The sequence below is a fragment of the Acromyrmex echinatior genome, chromosome 1, assembly GCF_024713525.1.
Source record: "Acromyrmex echinatior isolate Ae372 chromosome 1, ASM2471352v2, whole genome shotgun sequence".
Classification (NCBI taxonomy): Eukaryota; Metazoa; Arthropoda; class Insecta; order Hymenoptera; family Formicidae; genus Acromyrmex; species Acromyrmex echinatior.
The window spans coordinates 9,484,323-9,510,652 of record NC_141852.1 but is presented as its reverse complement, the minus strand read 5'-3'; the positions used below and the strand labels follow the sequence as shown (position 1 = coordinate 9,510,652).

General features: G+C 25.5%; 1 protein-coding gene across 1 annotated transcript; it reads right to left on the bottom strand.

Annotated features, from left to right (window-relative positions):
* Positions 1-60: 60 nt before the first annotated feature.
* On the bottom strand, positions 61-26,330 carry LOC105145973 (scavenger receptor class B member 1). The gene is made up of 11 exons (XM_011055905.2): positions 25,989-26,330; positions 20,602-20,695; positions 16,848-16,939; positions 14,056-14,216; positions 13,740-13,884; positions 11,344-11,544; positions 6,349-6,509; positions 4,535-4,821; positions 3,931-4,049; positions 2,387-2,512; positions 61-987 (listed from the first exon to the last, which is right to left on the bottom strand). The coding sequence occupies exons 2-11, from the start codon at positions 20,633-20,635 to the stop codon at positions 679-681; spliced, it is 1,635 nt and encodes a 544-aa protein (XP_011054207.1). The 5' UTR covers positions 20,636-20,695; positions 25,989-26,330; the 3' UTR covers positions 61-678.

Genomic DNA, 26,330 nt, shown 5'->3' with positions numbered 1-26,330 from the left:
TATATATATATATATATATCCCAAGAGATTACAAAAAAATTATATTCTCTCACTTAAATAAGTCAAAATTAAATTTATTCACACTAATATGTTCTATAGATCAATAAATACATGTACACAGATACTTAATAAATTTGAATAATCTAAATATATAACATTGTACAATTGCAATTTAAACCTAAAGTTACAAATATTGTAACTTCACGTTTATAGATAATATAGATATTATTTATGTCATTGCTGTAATTTTTTAATTGAATATAAAATATAAAAAATGTATACGATAAAAACATTGAAACTATATTTAGATTTCAAAGGTTTAAACCTTTCTTATTTAAATTTAAAATGTGTCATTATTTTCATCATATATATAATATAATACGTATATATCGAAAATAAGCTCAGTATACCATCCGTTTATATGTACATTTAATCGTATTGTCTAAATCTTTGCACTGTGATGGTTTCACAAATATATACATACACGCACACACGCACGCACGTATACATATGTATATACACAAGTTTCTGTTATTGTAAAATAAGTTCCATCGATATTCGCATCTTTATTTCTAGTTAAATGGGTGCGGATGTTATGTGCAAATTTGCAAAAAAAAAAAAAAATTTTCATGTTTCCATCCAATGATATGCGATTGCAAATATTTTATACTATGGTACCTAATTATAATAATCTGTCAAACAATCTGTTTGTGATGCGATTTTCTTGAGCGGCGGTACAATATTGATAGAAGTATAATGGCTATTATACAAAGGTACCCTTAAATCAGAATTGTCGTTATTTTTAATTATTTCCTGCTCCTGCTGCTGTTGCTGATTGAATATCCATACAATAGATATCAGCGATAACACTGACGTTGTCACTCCAATTATACCAAGCAGATACATGAACATTATCTGTGCGATCGGTAATATTTGAAGTACCAACTTCAATATGATTATCAAATAGCTCGATAACGATGTAACAGACTGCAAGGAAGAGATTTGTTCACTGCATGATTTGTTTAAAACATAAACATAAATTTATAAGAATATGTATATAATATTATACTAGTTACTAATAACGTTTTCATTTTATATTTTTTATGCAAACGTATGTACATTTGTCTAAAAATATCTTTTATGAATACATAAGAATATTATCACATTTTATATATATTTATTAATCACATTCACTGTTATTAGAAGTTATAAATTAACGCGAAAAGTCCTAAAAATGTATGCAATAGTTATTAGAAGTGACTCTTTAGAAAATTCATTATTAAATCATATCTGTAGTCATTGTAAAAAAAGATTTTAGAATTTAGATGTCTTCAAGTTTTATTGAGATAAGCCTTTAAATATTGTTTATTATTTAATAAATAAATATTTGGCAATAAATTCTTCATGTAGTGATAGAATAAGGTCATACTAATAGAAAAATATGGGATATATTGAATTGCTTAATTAAAAGTTAGATTTGATCATAAGGCTTGGAAATCGTAATATGAGATCCAGAGTATTTCTGATATGAAATAATCCATGCTCCCGTGTCACAGTGAAAATCGTTGCTAAAGTATAAATGTTATTGTAAATGTTACAATAATAAAAAGGACAACCGGAATGAACGTCGAGTGCCTATTTTTGCGATGCTTGATTTCAACTATCTGAAGACGAGTTCTGGGTATAATGTATCGCATACTCATTTTTCACATCTGTTTGATTGTATTTAAGAAATATTAAATAAAGTTTTTTAATATACTTTCAATATTAATATACTTTGCATTTTACTATTGATTTTTCGGGGCATCTCATATTAGTAGCACAATTTTTTGACTTTGCGATTTGCTTACTTTTTATATTTAATTTAAAAAAAAAGAATTTAAATTAAATTTTATGTAACATTATCTTAAATCTTATTAAATTCTTTCAAAATGACTTATTATTTTTTTAAATTCTGCCCATAAATTTCTAACATTTACCCAAAATGAACTCGGTATCTCATAAGGTGCCTTTCCTCTATTAATGATGGTCAAGACGTGACCGAAATATTTATATTTTTAATTTTAAATATATGATTTGTGCAAAAAACATTTTGCATATGTGAAGCTATGCTCCATCTTATTTATGTTTTAAATCAATAAAGAAATTTCACTTAATGTCATAGAATCAAATTAATAACTTTGCAATTATTATCTTGTATTATCGATTCGCATATTGGAGAGATTAAATAATTTTTTTTTATGAATACGATGATATTACTCCACAAGTTGCTAATTATAAATACAAAAAGAAACGAATCAGAGAAAATCGAGTGATATATAATTAACATATATAACTTTCATAGGAAATTTTCTACGTTTATTCAATAAAGTTGTTGATTACTTACCAAATCGGACCAAAATAAGGGTAACGTTATATCACTGAATGCTGTAATTTTAGAATTGTAGTGTAAACGATTCATTATCAAATTCGTCTGCGTTCTAGAGTGGAAAAACATGGGCACACCAACTGTCTGAAAGGACGTGAAAAAAAGATTCATTAGCTCGCGTATAAGATTACATATTTAAACAAATATTGGGTCATCTAAAAACCGCGGATACTTTTTAGATGACCCAATATTACAAAATCTGAAAATATTCAAATTTTTTAATTTGACTTATGAATAGTTTTGCCTTATTTAAAAAATATAATTTGTTAATCTCATGTTGAATAGTAATTTCATTTTTTTTTTACTAAGAAAAATACCTTTTATTATAATTTAGTTTGTGAAAAAGCTTTCAATAGTATGTAAAATCTGAAATGCATTAAAGTATGATAGGAATTTAATCCTTTCAGAGAAACATATCGAAAATCTTGGTACGTAATTTCATTTGAATGTCATTTTACATAAGATCTGCTCTTTTTATCCATAGTCCAAGACTGAACTTTTTGCACCATTCATCTTTTGTCTTTTTTCTCTCTAATGTGAAAAGAAAAAGAAGAAAGAATTGTACGAGAAGTTCATTCCTGAGGTATGAAAAAAGAACAAGCTTTAGACGTTAGATAAGACAAAAAATGTCACTAAATAATGAACCAAACGTGTTCTTCATAAGCAATTCTGAGAAATTCTTTAGTTATTAAATAATCCATATACGTAAGACTTATCTAATCTTAATTATACAAGAATATGTAAGTAACTGGTCAGTTATAGTATCGTAAGCTAGATATATATTACAACCACATAATATATCTTCAATATTTGCAGCCACTCAACATTCTTCGACAAAGAAAGTTACACACGGGTCTATACTTGTGAATAATTCTTTTTGTTAAACACTGCATACCAATAACCCGATAAAAAATTTGTTATGTACGAATGTATATATAATATATATGTGTGTGTGTGTGTGTGTGTGTGTGTGTGTGTGTGTATATACACACATAACATACATAAATATGTACAAATATCTCTAACATATATAATTGTATATGGAACATATTCATACATCTTTTCTTTTATTTGTTAAATTACTGTTTAGTATAATAAAAATAATAATAATAATGTAAGAAAACATAAGAAATAATTATAGGGATTATTTTCGCGTTATTTGTTTTAGAAAAAATTAAGTTTAGAATTAAATAAAATTATATATAAAATTATAAATAATTATATATGAGCAATTTTTTGTTATATTTCTTTAAACTTATTTTTTTTTCTAAATGAAACAATCTGAAAATTATCCTTATAATTATCTCTTATTTCTCATTATTATTATTTTTTTTTTTTTATTATATATACTAAACAGTAATTTTACAAAAGAAAGAAGGATGTTATGTATAGACATATATGAATATATTTTAGATATAATTATATATGTTTTAAAAAATAATGCAAAATTATACTTTTAAATAACTTTTAATATTAATTAACTTTTAATGTTTATTATTTACCTGCTGCATTATTACATAAGATTGATGTTTCTCTCGATCGGGTTTAAGACCTTCCACATTTTCCAGCAAACTCGGATCGGCATCAAGGAAATGTGGTAACGATACCGCTGCTGGGATATCTAACAAAAAAAATGAATTATTTATAAAACATGTTATGACAAAACGTCGTCTTGGAGTGATTGCATGTATCTTCATGACTTTCGACATTGAGTAAAAAAATATCAAACATGCGGTAATTTATGGCAGATTCAAGGTAAATGAACTATAGTAGCAAAACTATGCCATAAATCTGTACAGTAATTGCGCAGTGGATCTATATATTGCGGAATAATGATTACAATTTTATAAGCAATATATTTTATCACTTGCATGATAACACGTATTTTTCCATAATAATAAATTACTATAAAACACACATATTTCTGCGAAAAAATTATAGAGCCGCATAATTTATATTACGCAATATTTAAATGCGGTATTTAAATTTAATTACATTTTTATTTAGAAATAAAATATTACAGGAAGAAAGAAAAAAAATGTTGTGTAAACATTTTTAACTTTGCCGTTTTTTGGCTTATAAGTTTTATATGACAAGCTTACGTACTGTAATAGCATGGTGTTATACTTGATAATCCTTTCTTCAAACAGGTCTTCATTTTGCGGCAAAAGCATTCATTATCCGGATTCTGATCGGATGGAGAGGCAAAATCATCCGTGAGAGTATATAAATATCCTGGCAGCCCATTATCCATCCAAATCTCTTTCCTGAACATAATCGGTAACGGTCGACAAAACGCTTTCCTATAAATCCTAAAAATGGCACGCTTGTCCACATTCGGCGGGAATACAATACCTTCCGTGGCACCTTGAAGCACGTTACATTTGGTATTCCTAAAATGAAAAAAAAATGCTAGATCACGCTATCTCATAAAAACAATTTAACATTAAACAAAAATCTTATTTTATATATTTAATTGAATTTTGGAGCAATACATCTTAATATCGAGTAAACATAATTCAAATACACATAAAATAAAATATATTTGATTGAAAATTTGTATACTTTATGTTTTTTTAATCGTTTCCTAATTTTTTGTACGATCTCTTTAATTTTCACAAAATTCATTAATAATAATAAGTAATATTGTTTTCTTACTTCAAAAGTGACACAACTTAAAAAACATTATTTTTTAATTATAATCATGAATGAATTAAGTAAACATTACCCTATCAGCTATAAAAAACGAACTAATTTAACTTTTTCAAAATCGTCATAACAAAAAAATCGTCAAAATCATCATAATTAACCCTCCAGGGTTCGATCCTCTTGATCATTGATGATCCAGGCAAATTATCAATTTTGAATTATTCGTTAAATGATAAAAGGAATGGAATATAATAAATGGATCGGCTGCCTTCCCTTCTCTCTAAAAAAAAAGTTGTTAATAATAACAATTTATCAGCCAAGAGACTGTATTGCATCATTTCGTACAGTAATAAATAACAGTTGAACGCGTATTCACTAATGACTGACGAATCAGGGAAGTTGTTTTCTTTAAGTAAATGAATTATATGTTTTTTTGCCATTTTTAACCTTTACACACGCACGCACGCACGCACGCACGCACGCACGCACGCACGCACGCACGCACGCACGCACGCACACACGCACGCACGCACGCACGCACGCACGCACGCACGCACAAGTAATGCATTACAATTTGTAGTATCAGTGCATTTTAATAGATAAATCAGGTAAAACAATGCTGTACCTATATTTTTTTGCCGATATTATTTGATTATATAATACAATAATTTAATTTTTTTTCAAATTAAAAATTAGTTATGAGCTCATCAATTTTTATTATTACAATTTAATTGGAAAAAACGTTGTTTTCCTTTCCTGGGAAACATAATAGTTTTTTGAGTTGAGTTTTTTGAGTTGCTTTTGAAATAAGGAACCTATATACACACACACACACACACACACACACACACACACACAATGAGATTAAATATTTTATTATTATTATTTTTTATTCTTCTAATTATCTTTATATATAAATAATTTTTTATATTCTTTTCTATATATCTATGTACAAGTCATAAAAATTCTTCCAATCATTAAATAATATATAAATGATTGTTTGCGTGTGTTTGTACAAACATTTTTTAAAATTTATTTTATGACGAATTGAAAAATATCAAGTTAGTTGTCGAAGAAAAAATTATAATATTGCGAAAACAAATAACTTCTCATCTAGACCTATTATCTATTGTACCCATCATCCACATGACTCAAATACCTATACGACAAAAAATTCTATAAAACAATAGAACTTTCGAGTAATGTTTGTTTCTATTTAGAGGGAAAACATATTTTTCTGCAATAGGATCATTAAAACTTATAATTCTTACTCTTCTCGCGTCTCGTTGCCTTCCGTTTCAACGTATCCCCATTGCGCCATTCCAGGGCTGCCATTATACTTGTCGATGCTGAGATATCGTCCTTTCTCTTCCACAATGTCAGCATTCTTTTGAAGATTCACTGTTACAATATTCTCGCCTTCGTCATATATCTATCAATGATACAGATATACATCAATTTTTAAAAATTTATGCTAAAATTTATCTTACAAGTTTTTAATATTAAAAGCTTTTTAAACACATCATTTTTTTTATATAATAATATAATAAATAATCTGTCTAATTATTTAATTTTATTTAAAAAATTATTTATTTTGTAATATTGCATCTAGTATTATCTACAATATTTAAGTAACGCTAAATCATCTACACTAAAAGAACGATTTTGTTGAAATATTTAAAAATTTAGTTACAGATTTGTGAAAATAATTTTCTTGGACTATCAAAAAAATTATATACGCTCAAGCATAATAAGCAATGTAAAAAGTTCTGACATTCTAGCTTGATCGTCCTATACCAGCTTGATCAAAAAGAGACCACCAGGTAATGCTCTGAGTCAGCTGATTTGAATTCTTTTTTTGGCTAGGTTGCCACATCTATCATTGACATTTCCATCAAATTTTATCGCCATAGCTTGACATTTGTAAAAATTACGCCGTCTTGAATACATCTACCTCTGCGCGTTTTCGATTTTTTACAGTTTTAAAAATGGAGTTGAATTTGCAACAACGAGTTTGTATTAAATTTTGCGTTAAAAATGGATTCAATGGTGCGAAAATCTTGGAAATGTTGGGAAACTGTTTCGGCAGTGATGTTCTAGAGAAAACAACCGTTTACGAGTGGCATGAACGCTTCAGAAATGGTCGTGAATCCGTCGAGGATAACGAACGCAGTGGCAGGCCGTCGACATCGAAAACCGACAAAAACATCAATAAAGTGAGAGAAATGTTGGCCAATAATCGCAAATTAACTATCAGAGAGCTGGCAGAGAACTTCGCCAAAAAAGAAAGGATTTGTGGATAAACAACTCGTGGATTTTGCACCATGATAACGCACAGTGCCATCATTATCCGTGAATTTTTGGTCAAGAACAAAACGAATACCATCCAACAGCCATCGAATTCACCCGATATGGCTCCCTGCGATTTTTTTCTGTTCGATCGAGTCAAAAAACCACTGCGGGGAACGCGTTTTAACAGCCGAAAGGAGGTAATGGAAAAATCGAAGACGGCTCTGATGGCTATACCAATAATAGAGTTCCAGAAATGTTTCGAGAGCTGGATCAAGTGCTGGCATAAGTGCGTTGCAGTCACTAGAGAGTACTTTGAAGGGGACAATATCACTTTTGATGAATAAACTTGTATTTTGAATTTTCTGAATGAATTCCGGAAACTTTTTGATCAAATTAGTATAATTATTTTGATGGTCAAAATTATTTTCAGATTTATATTTAACTAAATTTTTAAATAATTTAACAAAACCGTTTTTTTCAACATAAATGATCCGTTTGTTTACATATTTCCATAATTAGTATCAAAGAAAAATAAAATATATAATTTGTTTGAGAGGTCATTGAGTTTATTAAATTTATGGATACTAATAAGAGTAACGTAATAGATTATGTATTAAAGTGATAAGTATAATTTTTAACCGATTAGTAATTAATTTGTATCACTTTAGTACAAATGTTTTTTTCGTTTTCAGTATTAATAAATCAATTTATATATACATACATACATACATATATATATATATAAAATTATTTATTTGAATTATTAATTTATTAATATCATCAATTATTAAATATAATTATTTAAAAATTAGATATAATAATTTACCGTAACATTAAAGCAATATATTTGCAAAATTTATTCTAAAGTTAATAAAATATAGAATAGTGAAGCATATACACACAAAATTAAAAGATTAGAATATACTAATCCAGAGTTTGACATAACAAAAAGGTTTATGAAGAAAATTTTAAAATGATAGAACAATTCTGTCATTATTTATTACCAAAGCCCGCGATTTATAATATAAGAGGACAAAGCAAGATTTTATGAATATTATTATTATTTTTAATGTATTATTATTACTATTATGTTAATTAATATATGTATTTGCAATGCGCAATCTTACAAATTTGAATAGCATCCAAAAATTATCCGAAAAACTTTGTTTAAAATATTCGTAAATTTAAAATACTCCGTATAAATATTATATGCAAAATTTTACATCCCCATAAATATGCAATAATTTTATTGCATATTAGAGTAAACGCGTTACTTGAATTACTATTAATGCAATCAGGAAAAGATAAGTGCGGAAATTATGCGTACTCCTTGGGACCGGTGCTTAAAGTCGTTAACACTAACCTCGTGAACCCTGAAATGTGTGTAAATAGTGAAAGGATCAGCGGCTCGAAATTGCGAAAAGCGACAGCAATTCAAGACATACGGGTCCGCGTCCGCGACATTTGTCCACTGTTCCATTTGCTTTCGCGCGCACTGTCACATAATCATGATCAGGGTTGTGTCATAGATTAAATAATATTATCTGTGTGTGTTACTTGTAATTTCTAAAGGAAGTATGGTAGAAACGAAAAGATAATTCAGAACCTTTATATTCTTTATTACACTTTATGTGACATGTTGATATAAAAGAAGCGCAAATAGAAGCGCATATATTATGGAAGTGCTAAATTTGAGTAATGTTAAAGAATTAATGTAATAAAAATTAAACAATAATTAAAATAATTAAAATAGGTAAAGATCGTTCTTCTTAAAAATTTAAATTACAATAAATCTTGATTAACATTTTTAATTTCAACAATCCTTGTGAAAAAGTGCTATTGAATTAGTGAAAAACTTATTGGAATGAATAACGTATTAACATATTAGATTCCAATAGTTTTCCAATTCCAGTATTTCCAATCGTTCTTTTGTAAGTCTAATATAGATATTAGTTATTTTCATAAGGATATTACAAAATTAATGTCTAATTTGAAAAATGTGTAAAAAATGCTATTGAAATTATTTTAATTAAATATTTTTCATATGTTGTAAAATTATTTAATTTTATATAATAATGATCACTTTTATACGTAACCTAATATATATTTACATATAGTGGAAAAACAAAAAGAAAAGAGTAAAATGGGAAAAGAAAGAGTGTCTGCAGTTGTAAACTAGCTTATTTAGTATAAGCTTATTTAAAGTAGCTTATTTAGCATAAAGAATGCTTGCGCTTGAACGATTCGCGTATGACATGAATTTCAGGCAGGATATGTTGAAATTGCAATTTTTTTGCTATGAGTAAAATTTCGATTTAATTCCCAGCATTTCTGCTGGATCCAGAATAATTTAATCGGATAATTAAAAATGATTCTAAAATATCACAGCGCGGTATCATTTGCGAAGGTTAAGTCGTGTAGTGAGAAACCGGTTTCTTTTTCATATCAAAAGCTGAATGTTTTGTAGTCTTTGATAACACACACTATGATCACATATGATTACAAATAATCTTTTAGTAATTAACTAATGACGTAATGCCAGTGACTGAGATTCATCATTGGTTAGTTTTTTTACTATTTTCTTTGTCCTATGGCGTGAGACAAAATAAATTGTTGTTATATATAGTGTTGTAAGAAGACGTATATTATTCAAAGGTCACAGTTGCTGTTTGCCATTATATATTTTGCACAAGATTGCGCATTAAATATATTCGATATCTAGAGAACGTCTGGATTTTAAGCAGTTTGTTCATAATTTAGTAATCGCAAATGTGCACCGATGTTCGTATGATTAATTAAAATGCATCCTTTTCTCGTTCCAATGAATTTAATTCTGCATCATTGACACTTTCGATTACTTTGGATATTTTTTGTTTGCGAACCGTAAGTATACGGAAAGTTATAACTTCTACATCCTGTTCTGCTAAAGTGAACCTTTTTAATAATAAACTATGTTAATAAGAATTAGTCGTAATAAATTTATTGGCCAATGGACTTCAAACTGGTTACATGATTTAAAACAGTTTTTTTTTTCCACCGCACTAGGTAAATATATGCCGAAGCGCATTCACCTTCTGAATTTCTAAACCTTCCAGCGCTCGAAAAACACAAATAATTGAAAAGATATAATAATATATATCAACTTTATATACATTGCCGCAGATAAAATTATATAAGAATAAATAATAAAAAAAATTATATAAGAATAAATAATAAAAAAAATTATATAAGAATAAATAATAAAAAAAATTATTTGTAAAAAGAGTTACTTGACATTATAAATTAATAATTTACATATAAATAAGAATTAAATAAAATTCTTTTTTCTACTTATTTTTATGCTATTTTTTTTATATAGAAAATGATTCTAATGTGCCTATATAAATATACCTACACAGAAAAAAATGTTTTTGTTGAACAAACAAAAAGATCCACCCAAAATGGCATAATTATTTTCTGATTATTATAAGTAGAAGTTCTATTTGACTTCATCAAAATTCATTCTGGTTGGATCTTACTGTTGGTATAAAACGTTTTTCGTGTACAAATATTATCTCATATCTCACGCATATATATATATATATATATATATATATATATATATATATATCTATATATAGAGGTAATAAAAGGTACATAAGGTAATAAGGTAATAAAGTACATAAGGTACATAAAGTAATAAAGAAAAAATTGAAATAATGTTTTTTATTCGTGGATTTATCTATTTTGGTCTTAATAATGAACATTTCATCAGACGTATTTTTTTCTTTCATTACAATTTGCAATGTGTTAAAGAAATAGATACAAATATTTATAAATTGTCCGGTATTATAAGTTCAAGACCAAACTGAGACATAAAGTAATTAGTTATTAAGTATTTAAATATATGTTTGCATGCGTTTTCAATGATTATAAAATAATTTTTTATAATACTTTTTATTTTAATGCTTCGTATAAAAATTGATTTTACTCACCCTGTCCAAGAGACCGAATTTTTGGAAGTTGATAAAATTTGGCATGATTCCACTGGCCAATTTTACCAATGTATCCTCGAAGCCCCATAGATAATCGTATACCGTGATATTGAGAATTGGTTTGGTATTCATTAAATTAGCTAATTGTATTATAGGATAGTTCATTATAAATCCGGCATCACTCAAAGCGGATGAAATACCCTGCATCAGAATATTTTTGCGTAAAATTTATCTTATATAATTATTCTAAATAATTGTAAATATTAAATTGAATTAATCGCAAAATTAAGATTAAATGTACGACTAAATGTAAGACTATATTTTCTTCAATAAAAATAATATCCGAAGCTCTTAAATATTGTATTTTATCTTCAAGATTTCTGTGCTAAAAAAGACACAACTTTTTATATATCTCAAGATCACGATTTTTTTGTCATTTTTTTTATATTAAATAAAGATCATTTAATAACAGATAAATACATATCTAAGAATAACATTGGTAAAGTATAATTAATAAAAAAAATTATACATAAGTTTTTTTTGATAAAGCTTACTTCATAGATTTAATGGATCTACATTAATCTAATGGATTAAGCGGTAAAAAATTTTGTTACCGCTTGACGATGTATGATCTTTCCGTACTATACATTTTATTTATCATCTATTTATTATTTTATAATTTGACTTAAAAAATTTTTTTAATTGTGGACATTCCTTGCTATCAAGATTTTGGATTAGCAGTTTACTTTATGTGGTTGCAGTTTTCATTGACGGGCTCCGAAAATTGTGAATTCCATCCAGTCTTGTGACTGGCAAGGGAAAATGTATTCTTGACAGAGAACTTAATTTAGTTTCCCTGGAAACTGCAATAAATGAATTTCACATCTTCCGATCTTTTTTTGTATACGTTAATCGAAACGTACGAAATTTATTATCATTTAACGATTTTTTCTTTGTTCTGTCGTCTCTTCAATAAATTTAACTTTTGTATTAAGAAATTTCTTTGAACAATTTGCACACTCTGAACAGCGCCTATTTCTTCGACCCTTTTTATTTATTTTTTAGTTAGTTTTAAGTTAAGGAAACGTGATATTCAAATTTAATTTTTATTATTATTGATGAAAATATTTACTCATCATCAATTTAATCATAAAAAATGATAAGTTACTCAAAATATTACACAGAAACTTAAATATTCTAAAATTGTCAAAAATAGAAATTATACATTAATAATAATTAATAATAATTATACATTAATAATATTTGAATTATGTAGATTGGATTTTTTAACAAGAGCAAAATTTAAAGAACAGACTTTTTCTTTATACTTTGCTTTAAAATAGATAATGTCGTTTTCATTTCGACTTTTCTACGAAAATACGTAATTTACTTTTATTTATATAAATAAATGCGTTCATCGAGAAAAAAAAATCTTAAAAAAGGATTTGAAGGTTTTTTTTTAAATAAAAAATATTCAATGCATGGCGAAAATAGTATAAACATACATATATAACTTTAAATACATATAAGAATTGTAATTTTAATCCTGAGCAATTCTTACAGAAATTAATACTGTATATAGTATTAAATTACTATAAAAGACGATATCGATCTTGGAACAGTAAATAAAATTCTAAGAATATTAATGTTAAATATATTTATTACTCTGCAAACGAGTTATTGTAATAAGCATAAAATTTATTAGTAAAAAAACGCTGACAATACTAATTATTTAATTTCTTATATTGCAGACTCAAGGAAGAAGAATTGTGCAATTGTAATTGCATTAGAGATATAATATTTCAATTTAAATTAAATTCAGATTATTATAAATCAAAGACGTTTTGATTAAAGACGTTGTGATCTAAACTATTTTGCAAATTAAATTTTCATTTGTTTTATGTTATACAATACTATTATAGTTAAACAAAAACTTTATAAAATATCATTTTATTTTCTTTTTAAACGAAAATTATTAAAAAATTTTTTTTTTTACTAAATATATCTTAATATAAAAATTTAGTTCTCCAAATAATTTGAGGTATATTATAACGTTAAATTCGAGCTTGAATTCAAATTATCAAAACAATTATGTTAAAAACTAATATTTTAAATAATATTACAATAATTGAAACAATAATTAATGTTTTCTACTATTTTTTACCTTTCTTAATACCAAAAGAAAGAAAAATTAATTTTTTAGCGAGTTTTTATGTTTTCCTTTTTATCGCTATATATTAAGTAGTTGTCAGATTAAAAAATGTTCCACAAATATATTTTGACTGTTGCGGTTTTATCAGATTCTTATAATTAAAAATTAATCTCTTATATCAATGTAATATATAATAATGATTTATTAAAATAGTTGATAATGAATAATAATTTATTGTGCTTACCAAGTAAGGTACATTTGGGACGTTGACAATGTCTTCCATAGGATCACCAACTGACATTTCGGGAACATAAACTACCGTTCTTCTGGGGATGTAACTCATAGTGTTATTATCATTAAACGTAATGTTGTCGTTTACAAGATATTCTCTGAAAATGTATAGAGTATTTTAAAGACATGCTTATTGAAGTGCTAAAAGAATTATTATTTTTGTAAGGTACTTAGATTATGTTATATGTAAAATATTTTATTCACAATATATGTTTAATTGTATAAGTAATATCTTATAATAATAAAAAAACAATATAAAACATATTTACTGATATACATATGGCCCGATTTCTTGAAGTTTAAGCTTCTCTTTGCCACTTAGAAATTCTATCGGATTGGTAATATTAAATATATATATTTTTAAATAAATATCAAGATCTGGTTTCTTCCATATTTTGAAAAGAAACGAATGAGGCGCCATTTGTAGATTCTATAAAAATAGTTTTCACATCAGTATATTTTATTAGACAAAATATATGTATTACTTAATTTGCATATGTAATTTGTGAAAGAAAATATTTAAATTATTAATAATTATTTCACTGAAAAGCTTCTATAATGATTTACTGTATATATAATGTATATAATGTTATATAATATTACATGTATATCTTTAATTTATGTAAATCATATAATTTAAAGATAAATAATTTTAATCAATACTGCTCCTAAAGATTAAAGTCTCTATTATTAAAGTCTTTTCTGACGCAATAAATGTAATATTGAAATCTTCAATGTATATATTTAGTTAAGTTTCTTGAACAAAGTTTTAGAAAATTAAAGAATTTTTAAAAATAACTAAAGAACTTTTTAATAAAGGCACTTTCATTTGCAGTACTTTATTATAAAAAGGAATAGAAATTAATAAAAATTAGGGATGCACCAGATATCGGGAAAGTATCCGGTATTCAGTATTATCCGGCACTTTTTTACTATCCGATATCATTAATATCTGAGAATATATCTAGTTGAAATTTGATATCATTAAATTGTTGATTTTTTCTTATACAAATATTCTAGAAATAAGTATGCGTATTCATAATGCTACAATATCTTATACATTGTTGCAAAATTACAATCTTTTTCCCTACAGGTTTTTTTTTTAGAAGACACTTTCTCGGAATTCGGTTGAATATCCGGAAAATATCGGATATCCGATTCGAAGAAATTGCCTTCTCGGATATCCGATTGGATACCGGATATCCGATGTTACATTCTGTCCAATATCCGATATCCGATAATTTTACGATGCATCCCTAGTAAAAATATATAATTATTAAATTGATTACACTGTCCGACACAGATTTTAAACAACGAATTGAACCAAGTGATTCTTACAGATTTCTTGTCGCTGAAAATAAATCCGTAAATAAAATTGCTTTATCACATCACGAGATCACTTTATCACATTCGAATCTATGGACAACTAAAAGTCGTTTATTGTGTCGGCTGTTTTATGCAAGAACAGTTACAATGAAAAGAAAAGAACTTAAAAAAGTAGATAAATATAATTCTCTTTGAGAATGCTTATGGAAATTGAATAGTCATCTGCAATGTAATAATTTGTGAGATTGCTAATTATGAATCTAAAATTAAAACACAATAAAATAATATCACATATAATTAGTTAACTGTTTAAATAATTAAAAAAAATTTAATTAAATAATAGTGAGATTTATAAAATTCTATAAAATTAATTAGATTCTATAAAAAAAAAATGCATAGTTAAGTAGTATATTGTATTCTCCCGCTATTCCATTTGTCGTAAAAAAAATACAAAACAATAGAATTAGTTTTTAAGTTCCCCTTTTTTCATTCCAACTATTATTCTTGCAACCATCTATAAAGCAACCAGTACAGGTGATTTTTATAGATTTTTGTCGCTAAAAACACATTCAAAAAATAAAATTGCTCCATCATGTCACATTTTTAAGATACTTTAGCTTAAAGGTACACAAAAATGACATTTTCTTTATTTTCAACATCTTTAGGACCAATTTTCTTAAAAACATGATAGAAATTTGATACAGATTCATTTTCAGCGACAAAAAATCGGTAAGAATAACTTTGTTCCGTGTATGGTCTAGAAAAAAAATTTAAATTTGAATTAAACAATGATATATTATTAATATACAGGGTGCTCAGCGTAACAATCCGTACAATTTTTTAGATACTTTTGACAGTTAAAATAAAAGTTGAAAGATAAATGTTTATCTGTTTTATACAGGCTATAATATGCGATAAAAAAAATGTAAAAAGAATTCTTTTTCATAAAAAAATCAAAATTAGCTTAAATTTTTTAAATAGTATCATACAATTTTTTTCTATAATATTGTAGAGATCTTCAAAACGAATTATGTACGTATGTGTTTATGTTTTGTGTTTTAGTCAGAAGTTGTACTGATGTTACAAATAATGTTGCAAGTTTGATATTAAATATCAATAAAATTAATAAAAATGACATTTCGGTAGTGATTTGAATTCATCTCTACAATATTATGGAAAAAAAATTGTATGGTGCTATTTAAAAAATTTAAGAAGACTTTGATTTTTTATAAAAATTTTTTTTTAATTTTTGTACTGCATGTTATAGCTTGTATAAAACAAATAAATATTTACCTTTTAACTCTTTTTTTAACTATCGAAAGTGTCTAAAAAAATCGTGCGTGCATTATGCTAAACATCCTGTATACAAACTATACAAATCAATCCATAATACAAACTATATAAATCGAAGTCTTAAACGGTCTAGCTGGATCTTAAATGTTTATATGATTCTTGTGGGAATTTATATACTATGTATGTAGCCCTAGAAACGCGCGAAATGATTTTTCAGTCTTGAAAACTTTTATATAATAACTTAGTAAAAACCGCTTTTATGTTCTAATCATAATATACCTAATTAATGCAGCATTTTAATTTAAAGGAAGAATTATTTTATTTAATCTCTAATAAAATGGAACATTTTACATATATTTCCCCAGTTGAAATTCTTCTCCGTTTGTTACTTTATTTGCTCCTTCTACATACGTTTCTATATTTTTTGTTATTTATTACTTACATATTCCAATATCATGGTCATGGGATCAATGATATAAATCATATACGTCAAAGAGCTGCATCCAATGCCTATCATGAACAAGATGATGCATTCTACAAAAAAAAACCTTTTTGAATAATTTATCATAACTTACTATGATTTATTTCTGATACCGCAAATAAAGTATCTTATATATAATATAAAGAATACTCAACTATAATTTTAAATATCAATTTCTGAAAGTTAATATAGCGCCTTTTTTATATGTCAAATGTATAATAAAATACGATAATATATTTAATATAATTAACGAAAAACCTATTTTATGTATATCGTTCGTAAACTTGTCTTTTCGGAAGCATAAGTTGAAATTCATTTCATTATCTTGTTTTATTCAAAATTTTTTATATGTAATTTTTATTGTTGATTTTACATGTGTGCGTTAATATATAGGATGTGAAAAATATTTTAAACAACAAAGATTGTGTTATTATGACTATAAATTTTTAGCCAATCAGTTATATTTTGTTTTGAGAGCGACAAAGATGTTTTATCTTGCCCAGTATCAAAAATCGGAGTTTCCATTCTATTAGCATATACGATTTCATTATGAACAATTCTATCGTTTTCCATGTTGGTAAATTTTATTGAAATACTTCTGCAGTTCGGAGAATCGCGTGCAGTGACTTTGATTTACTGAAGTGAGCAACATTTTGACTGGCGCGTGATCTACTTGCTGCATTCAAAATCATCATCCGAGATTCAGAATCATTTACTCAAGTGTAATTTTATCCTTAATATTTGGTGAAATAAAATGAAATTTATAAAGATATTGATATTTTCCTATACAGTACGTTTTTCAAATTATTACAATAATTATTTAAAAAATCAATTTCTTCAAAACTATGGACCAATGGCTGAAACGGCTGGATATGTATCATTTTTTTTTTCGCGTAAGTATAGCCTATAAAAAGCGCATTAAAATCCTCGACATCATCACCTGATGTTCCCCTTGTAAGTTGAATTAAAATAAAAAATTTTTTATTTATAATTCTGAATAAAGTATAATAATATTCATGATGTGATTTTTAAATGGAACAATTTTGTACCCACAATTTTGAATTAAATAGCATTTATAGCTCATTTTAAAAGAAAAACTTTTTTTTATTTAATTGGAATTAAAAAACTATCTTTAAAAAATTTTCTATTCACACACACACACACACACACACACACACACACACACACACACACACACAAAATACTATAATATTATTTTTAGATTAAAAAGCATAGAAATATACTCCATGCCATTCCTATAAGTGAATAAAAATACATTCAAGATTGAAAAGGAATATATTTGTTTCATGCAATTCCAATAAATGAAACGTCCGAGGATTATACACAAAATATATGTATGATTTCTGAATACTGAATAAAGATTTTTCATTTCGCAATGAGAACTGCGTTTTTTTAGTGCTCTTATTTGCTTATTATTTATACGAATATACTTTTTTCTTTCGTATTAATGTATAGAAAATATTAGTATTAGAAAATATTGATAAATTTCAGAAGTGTGTAAAATTTTTTAATATTTTTTATAAACTTTGAAATGATTTAGTTATGTGACTAATTATTCTAATTATTGTTATAATTTATTGTAATTACTAATTGCAATATATGTTCGTTTTATTGTTATTTAGATAAATTAATTGAAATAATTTGGATTTATTATTATGTTTATAAACAAGATATGTTCAACTGTATCGAACCGAATTTCGCTTGAATAATCTTTTTTTTTTCATAGAGATTGGGCAAAATCGAAAGCGAATGATAAATAATCAGCATTGTAAATTGCAATAACATCCAGCACTGGCTCTCAAAGACATTTTATTCTTAATTGATTTAATTCATTAAGTATAATATCTTACTATAGAAATCCAACCTTTTTGGTGATATTTCAAAAAGATTACAGATTTTTTTCTGTAATATTTCATCAAGCTTCCAACAAAGTTTTATGTGCAAGAATCGCGGATATTTTGTTATTCCAGAGCTGTTTCGGAAATGTTGCAGACATATTTCGTAATTTTTATTTATATATTTTTACTTTTCAGTTGAAACATTTCTAAGATATCTCTAAAAACTTTCAGTAGCGTATGGGTCAGTAAACTATTTGGAATTTTTTAAATGATCATGAAAACATATATTAGTGAACGTATTGTATAATATTAAAAGTAAAGAAATAAGTAATTGTATACCTTTTAAATTGTATCCAAGATATTGGAAAAAATCGTTTAAAGAAGTTTTTCTTTTTTTATAACTAAAATTATAAAATATACAAAATTTTTATAGATATAAAATTTTAGGATTTTCCCGATTTTTAGGATTTTAGATAAAAACTTTTAAATAAAATCGTTAATTTCAATAACAAAAATTTAAAGTTATGAAAAACATAATTTCTTGACTTTAAATAAGTAAATAAGAAATTGTATCCTTTTTTAAAAATCTCTCCTTTTTTTAAAAAATTCTTAAAATACTCTAATATATATAGAATATACCATAATATGAGAAATATACTATAAAGGATATTTTAGAATTGTAATGGAATTGGTGGAACGTATGCAAATATGGCGTATCGCAAATATCCTCTTATTCTTATCTTTCCGAGAATCATATATGAAAGTATATATTTAATTTGCCAAATCAACAAAATATATAATATCTCTTAAATTTTGAAATGCTATTAATGGCAAATTGTGGTTTCCAGCAATCTATATACATTTTCGTCATTAATCATTGCTTCGACAACTAAAGCAGGCAAATTGTGGGAATTCTTAAAACTTTAAATAAAAATTCAAAACTTTTAAGAAAAAGTGAAGTATAATTTCAGGAAAAAAAATTTGTACTTCCTAAATTTTTAGAAGAATGTTTCAACAGCAAACTTCAAATCGATAAACTACTATAGGAAAATGTATTTTGTTAAACGATCTTAATTATGTTCTACGCATAAGGGAATCATAAAGGAAACGTCAATTATTTATAATAATACTACTTCAAGTAGATAACATAAAATAATTTATTCGACTGAGCGGGAGAAATAAATTAGATTACATAAAACATATTGAAAACCATTCTTGGAATAAATCTTGAAGCTTTACTGAGAAAACAATTACTCACTATATTCTTGCACATATATATATATATATATATATATATATTTGTTACTAATCTGATAAAATTTCTTACACACATAATTATAAACTCGATTTTCTTGGAAATCATAGCAATAAGAATGGCAGCTGCATTTAATAGAACATGAATATGTAATGCATTTAATCTGCACTGAACAAATTTTTCTTCTGAAATGTCTTGAAAGATCATAACTTACCTTGACTTACATTATACATTATCTATAGTAAAGTAAAAAGAAAGATTAATCGAAGTCAATCATTCATCAAGTTCTCATTCGAAATTTTCAATTTCAAGCGATGATGTTATCGTGCAGATTCCAATGACGTACCAAATTTTATTATAGATCGATACAAAAAAACAAATACGACATTATTTTTTAAAAAACAGATTGGAAAGTAATATAAAAATATAAATTTCTCATTAATAAATTTCTGTCTCATTAAAAAAGCATTCTAAAATGAATATTTATTTATAAAAATTTGCATATTTTGTATGTATATCTGTAAAAGATTCCGATGTTTAGTCATCACTATGTTAAACGACTGAGATTCGTCTACGAATTGCAAATTAAAGAATTACTCACTTTTAAATTGTTGTAATGCAATTGTGGATTTCATGGCTGTGACCCGATTCTTTTTGTTGTAAGTTTTTCTCTTCGTCACCTTGACTGTAGAATCCTGAAAGGAATATAGAATCATCCGATTATTAAGTAAATCGGGAGTATAATTACGAGTAATGTACCAAGGTTAATAATCAATTACGTATAAGGTAGCTGTCAGATTGATTGAATATATTCATTTACTATATATCGTCAAATCTATCTGTATTCTTTGCTTCCTTAAGGTCAATACTTTAAAGAGTAATCTTGAAAAAAAACCGAAAGGTAATAATTATTTACAAGTTGCTCTTTCGCATACTAAATTTGTGGTACATTTTATATTGCATTATAATATTTATTAAATAATAATATCATTTCTTATAACACTTTTAAGGTTTTCACGAATACTTTCTTCAAAAGTATCAGAAGATTTGCCGGTTATCACCATATCTTTATCCATTTATTGCTATAATGGCTAATATTTCTTAACTACAACGTAAACTTTGCTGTTCATTTCTGCTAGATAATAGAGATTTTTTGCAATAACATGGATCCAGATATGGTGAACGCTAAAGTAACGTTATCCTTTTCTTAATTAGTTGTTAAGAAGAAGATAACATGACCTTAACATTCATCGTATGTGGATAAACGGTATTGTAAAAACTCCCTATTGAGTATCAGTACATTTTTCATTCTGATGAAGTGAACAGCAAGGTTCACGATGACATTTGCAATTAATGGCTATTTGCAATTAATAAATAACACTATTAAAGATATCAGACGGTTTGCGGGTTAGCACTTTGTCTTTACCGATAAGTATTAGTATTTAGAAAGATTAAAAATTACAGTATCAGAACTTAATATTATAATATGCGTTCTTTTATCATTTAACAATGATTCATTTTTGTTATAAAACTAAACTGATTATTATAAAACTAAACTAAATTGATTTCATAAATAGTTCTTAATCAAGTTTTGAATGATTTAATTTGAATCATTCTTTATCCCAATCGCATAAATATATAACCGCGCATAAATATAGTATCGTTTATTTGCGGTGTAAATAAATTTAATGCTATTCACCACAAGTTTACCGATGCCATTAACACCATACTTATATTTGCATGACGACTATACTTATATTTCCTTCTCAGTAAAGTCCACGGACACTTTCCTCCACTATTCTCCCTGTCTGTCGTATTGACTCACGAGACAAAGATGTTAAAGATTGTATCGCATATTACAAAAAGAATCACAAAGATATAAAAACGATATTACTTATGTCATTTCAATAATCACTCAAATTAACATCTATATTTAATATTATCTAATTTATTTTAAAAATTATATAATTTAATAACAATGTCTATTGTTTAAAATTTTAGAAATAAATTATTTTACAATAATAAATAATTTTAGATATAATTTTATATCCGCCCGTGAAAGTGGAGATATATTGCAGTTTATTCCTAACTTAAAATAAAACCAAAATAATATGGCAAATTAATATAACATTCTAAAATAAGAATTGATAATAATAAATTCATATATCTCTCTATCACATAGCTCTCTATAATAAATTTTCGAAAACTAATTATAGCCGTAAAACAATAAAACACAAAGAGACAATGCAATTTACTCAATCGGATTGTTATTACAAAGTATGCATTATTTTTCTTCTTTGAACAATCATTCATTATTATATTATAAAAATTTATCGCATACGTATACTTGGTAGTTCGAAAAGAATGAACACGGTATCATTCATTAACGTTCATTAATTTATAATTACTTTTAGATAACGTAGTTTGATTCACGTTAAAGTTCGCGATTAACAGTTGAGTGTTTTATACCCCCATGTATTTCATCAATTGAAGGTTACACCCCGAATAGTAAAATAAAATTTTCCGTATCTTATTTTATAATAAATAAAAATTTATTTTTAGTTTAAATTTATATAATTTTCAATGCTTGATATGTTGTTTTTTTTTATTTTCCTTCTACAATTGATTACATGACTATAATTAATAATATTAATTGCTAATTATACAATTTCAATTACTAATTGCGTATTACTGATTATCAAGAGCAAAGATCATAAGTCGATAATTCAATCATTCAATCATGTGATTTTTTAATGTAATCTTATATTTCAATCATATATTTTTAAGTAGACGAACACAGCATAAATAACAGATTTTTAATTATGCATAAAAAGTTTTTAATTACGCATTTTAATTATACATAAAAAGTTAAATGTTCTAGATTCTGTACTATCTTAATCGCATTAACTTTGAATTAACAGCTTGCTATCATGCAAATTCTAGTTTCTCTCTAACGTTATTTCATATCGATTATTTAATCACGTCTAACTGTTTAAGAGCATTTTCACAAATTGTAGTATTATAGCTGTATATGAATTTTTATAAGCAATATCAATGCTTTTAATCAATAAACCACATAAGCAAATAATTCATTTTTATTTATTTTAAACGAAGAGTTCAAAATTATTAAATGCAACAAATAATATGAATGACATATAAAATCAATCTTCGTACAATTGAGAAGAACATATTATTTCTTATTTTATTGCTATTTTATTTTGATCGAATAAATTATATGAAAATGAACAGATTTTTTAAAAAATCCAGAATTTGAAAAACTTTAAAAATGATCATATAAATAATTGTATATTTAATGGTAAATTCGATAACAATTCTTTATTGAAAAGAAATTTTTCTTGTAACTGTTTACATTAAGTTCAATATCATAATTAACTTATACACAAATTATATTTAATTAATTGTGAATAAATTTATGTAAACTATGATAACTTCAATAATAAAAAAATAAAAACAAAGGTATGAAGTCAGATGATGTAAGCTAAAAATTATGAAATTTGGTGTGGTTTTACATATTAAAACAGCATGATTTACAAATGACAAACGACAATCAATTTTTTATTGACATCAATTAATATTCTTACTTTATATAAAAATGTAAAATTTAGTTTTAATTATTTAATTATTTTATTATAAAATAAGTATTTAATTATCTTATTATAAAATAAGTATTTAATTATTTTATTATAAAATAATCATAGAAAATAATTATCATAATTAACATATCACAACAATCTACAGATTAATGACAGCCTTTTTTAATGATTAAGTTCAGATTTCTAATTTTCCAATACAATTTACTTTTACTAGTATTTCTTCTTTATATAATAATACGAAAAGAGATAGACAGAAAAAGAGAGAGAGAGAGAGAGAGAGAGAGAGAGAGAGAGAGAAAGAGGGAGAGAGAAAGTCTTATACATTCTCTTATATTACACATTATATATTACAAATTTAGCAACATGAATTAATAAGGATATGAAATAAAAAATCAAGCAAAGCTTATATAATGTAACACTTATGAAATAATTGTTCAATTATATTTATAGATCTACAAAAATATAAAATTTATACTAAAAATTATTTAAAACCATAATTAATAGAATTTGCTATGTATGCTTTTATGATAATGATAAAATATTCAATAATATAAAAAATAGAATGAAATATATAATAAAATGAAATATTAAAATAGAACATTTAAATATGTCAAATTTATACGATTTATTTTTGAAAATAAATCTGATCGAAATAATAATTTACAAATTAGTTCCGTAATATTTTAATACATAATAGACACTTAATAAATATAATTTCTTTTATATGTAAAAGAATCTTTTATCACGGAGTAATGCATCGTTTCATGCACGGTTATAAAATTTACTCATATTTTACGTACAGTCTCTGTCATTTTTTTTTATTCTTTATATTTTATTATTATTATCGATTTTATCATTTATATAAACGATGAGAGTCTTATATTTCTTCGATTTCTGATCAGAGTCTCATCTAACGTATATACAATTTCTTATTTTCCGTTATTACAATTTATTTTTGTATTGAATTACTGATTGTTGATAGACATCCTAAAACTAATAATTTTATCCTATATAAAATTTATATTTCAAGATAACACTGCAACGAGAACAGCATTTTATTGTTATATACGCATAATTATTAGACGACAATACACACACGTATACATATAAACCATAAATGAAGATGAAACAAGATTATACGATTACTATGAATAAAACGTGTAACATCTTCATTCACTTTGTTTCTTAATGAAAGCAGATTAAAAACAAATCCATAGTTTTCGTTCAAAGAATATAAAAGATAAAAAACATATATACCAAATGCAGCAATATTTAAATTGAAGACTCTTTTTTTTATACTAAGAAAAAAAATTTATTAAATTTTAACATATATTATATATTTTTTATTAATATATAATAGTACTAACTTAATATTCACTTATAGTAAATAAATAATATTTAAATTTTTAATAAAAAAAGATAATTTAAATTAGTTCTTATGCAAAATAAATATATATTTGCAGTTAATAATTATTTAATTAGTATTATTTCAAACGAACATTCAATAAAATTTAGTACATGTTTTAAATATTATAAAATTCGTAATTACCCATATTAATGGGAGAGATGAGGGTCACATCAGTCTCTTATTATATATCTCAACTTAATTAAAATTATTTAGATCCAAAAGTTCCTCCTAAGTCGGTACTGATTAGGAAATTTTCCGTATATGCGAAATATTTGATCTCGCAATCTGTCGACTATGAAATCGGATACAAATCCTAACTTTTGAGGACATAACATCAGGCTCTATTATTTAATGAAGTTGATAAAAAAAAATTAATCGGTTATTAGGAATTACTAATACTAAAATGAATAAAAAATTACCACATATGTCAAATATTCAACATATAACTAATTATTTATTTCACAGGAAATAGACATGTTTCTTAAGTGTATAATCAATATAATATATTTAGATTATTATGCTCATGAAACAATCTATAAGTTTAGTTAGTTTTATTTTAATTATCCAGCAACTTAAATCTTTAAAGACATCAATATATTTAATTATGAATTTTGATAAATTTAAATCGGTAAAAAAAGTAAGTAAAATATAATTCAACTTTCATAATAATAAAAATTCATTAAAACTTTGACACGTATGCCAGAATTTTTTCAGATTTTTATATAATCTGGAATGATAAAAATTGTTTTGTTTTTTAAAGATTTCTATTACTGACAGAAGAGTTAAAATTCATGTGTATGTATTTATCAATAGAGGTTTAAATTAAAATAAATTAAATGAAAAATAAAAAAAGGAAGAGATATTGTTATACATTGAACATATATTATACATTACCGTAAATTTCTAGTTAATTCAGTTCTTATTCTATTTTATTTAATATTTCTATATAATGACAAAATTAGGCACCTGTTATTTGAGAGAGAAATGCACCAGTTGTCCTCTACAAAGTTAAGCTGAGTGAGACTTCGGTGGACATCTGCACAATGAAGAGACGATGCTTTTGCGCTCGCCGAAATTGAAGATCACTTTTCACAATTATTCCAATATGTCTGCGAGGACAAACTTGATGAACAAAGATTAAATGAGAAATCGCATCCTTCGATCCTGCCGATCACTTTGAAACTCGAATAAAAAATGGAGAACGTAAGGTACTCGCCAATTCTACACTCCCTCGACGAGTCACAATCTCCCTCTTTCTCAGTCGTATGTTTAGTGCGTATGAGACTGACATGCGGTCCCCTTTATACC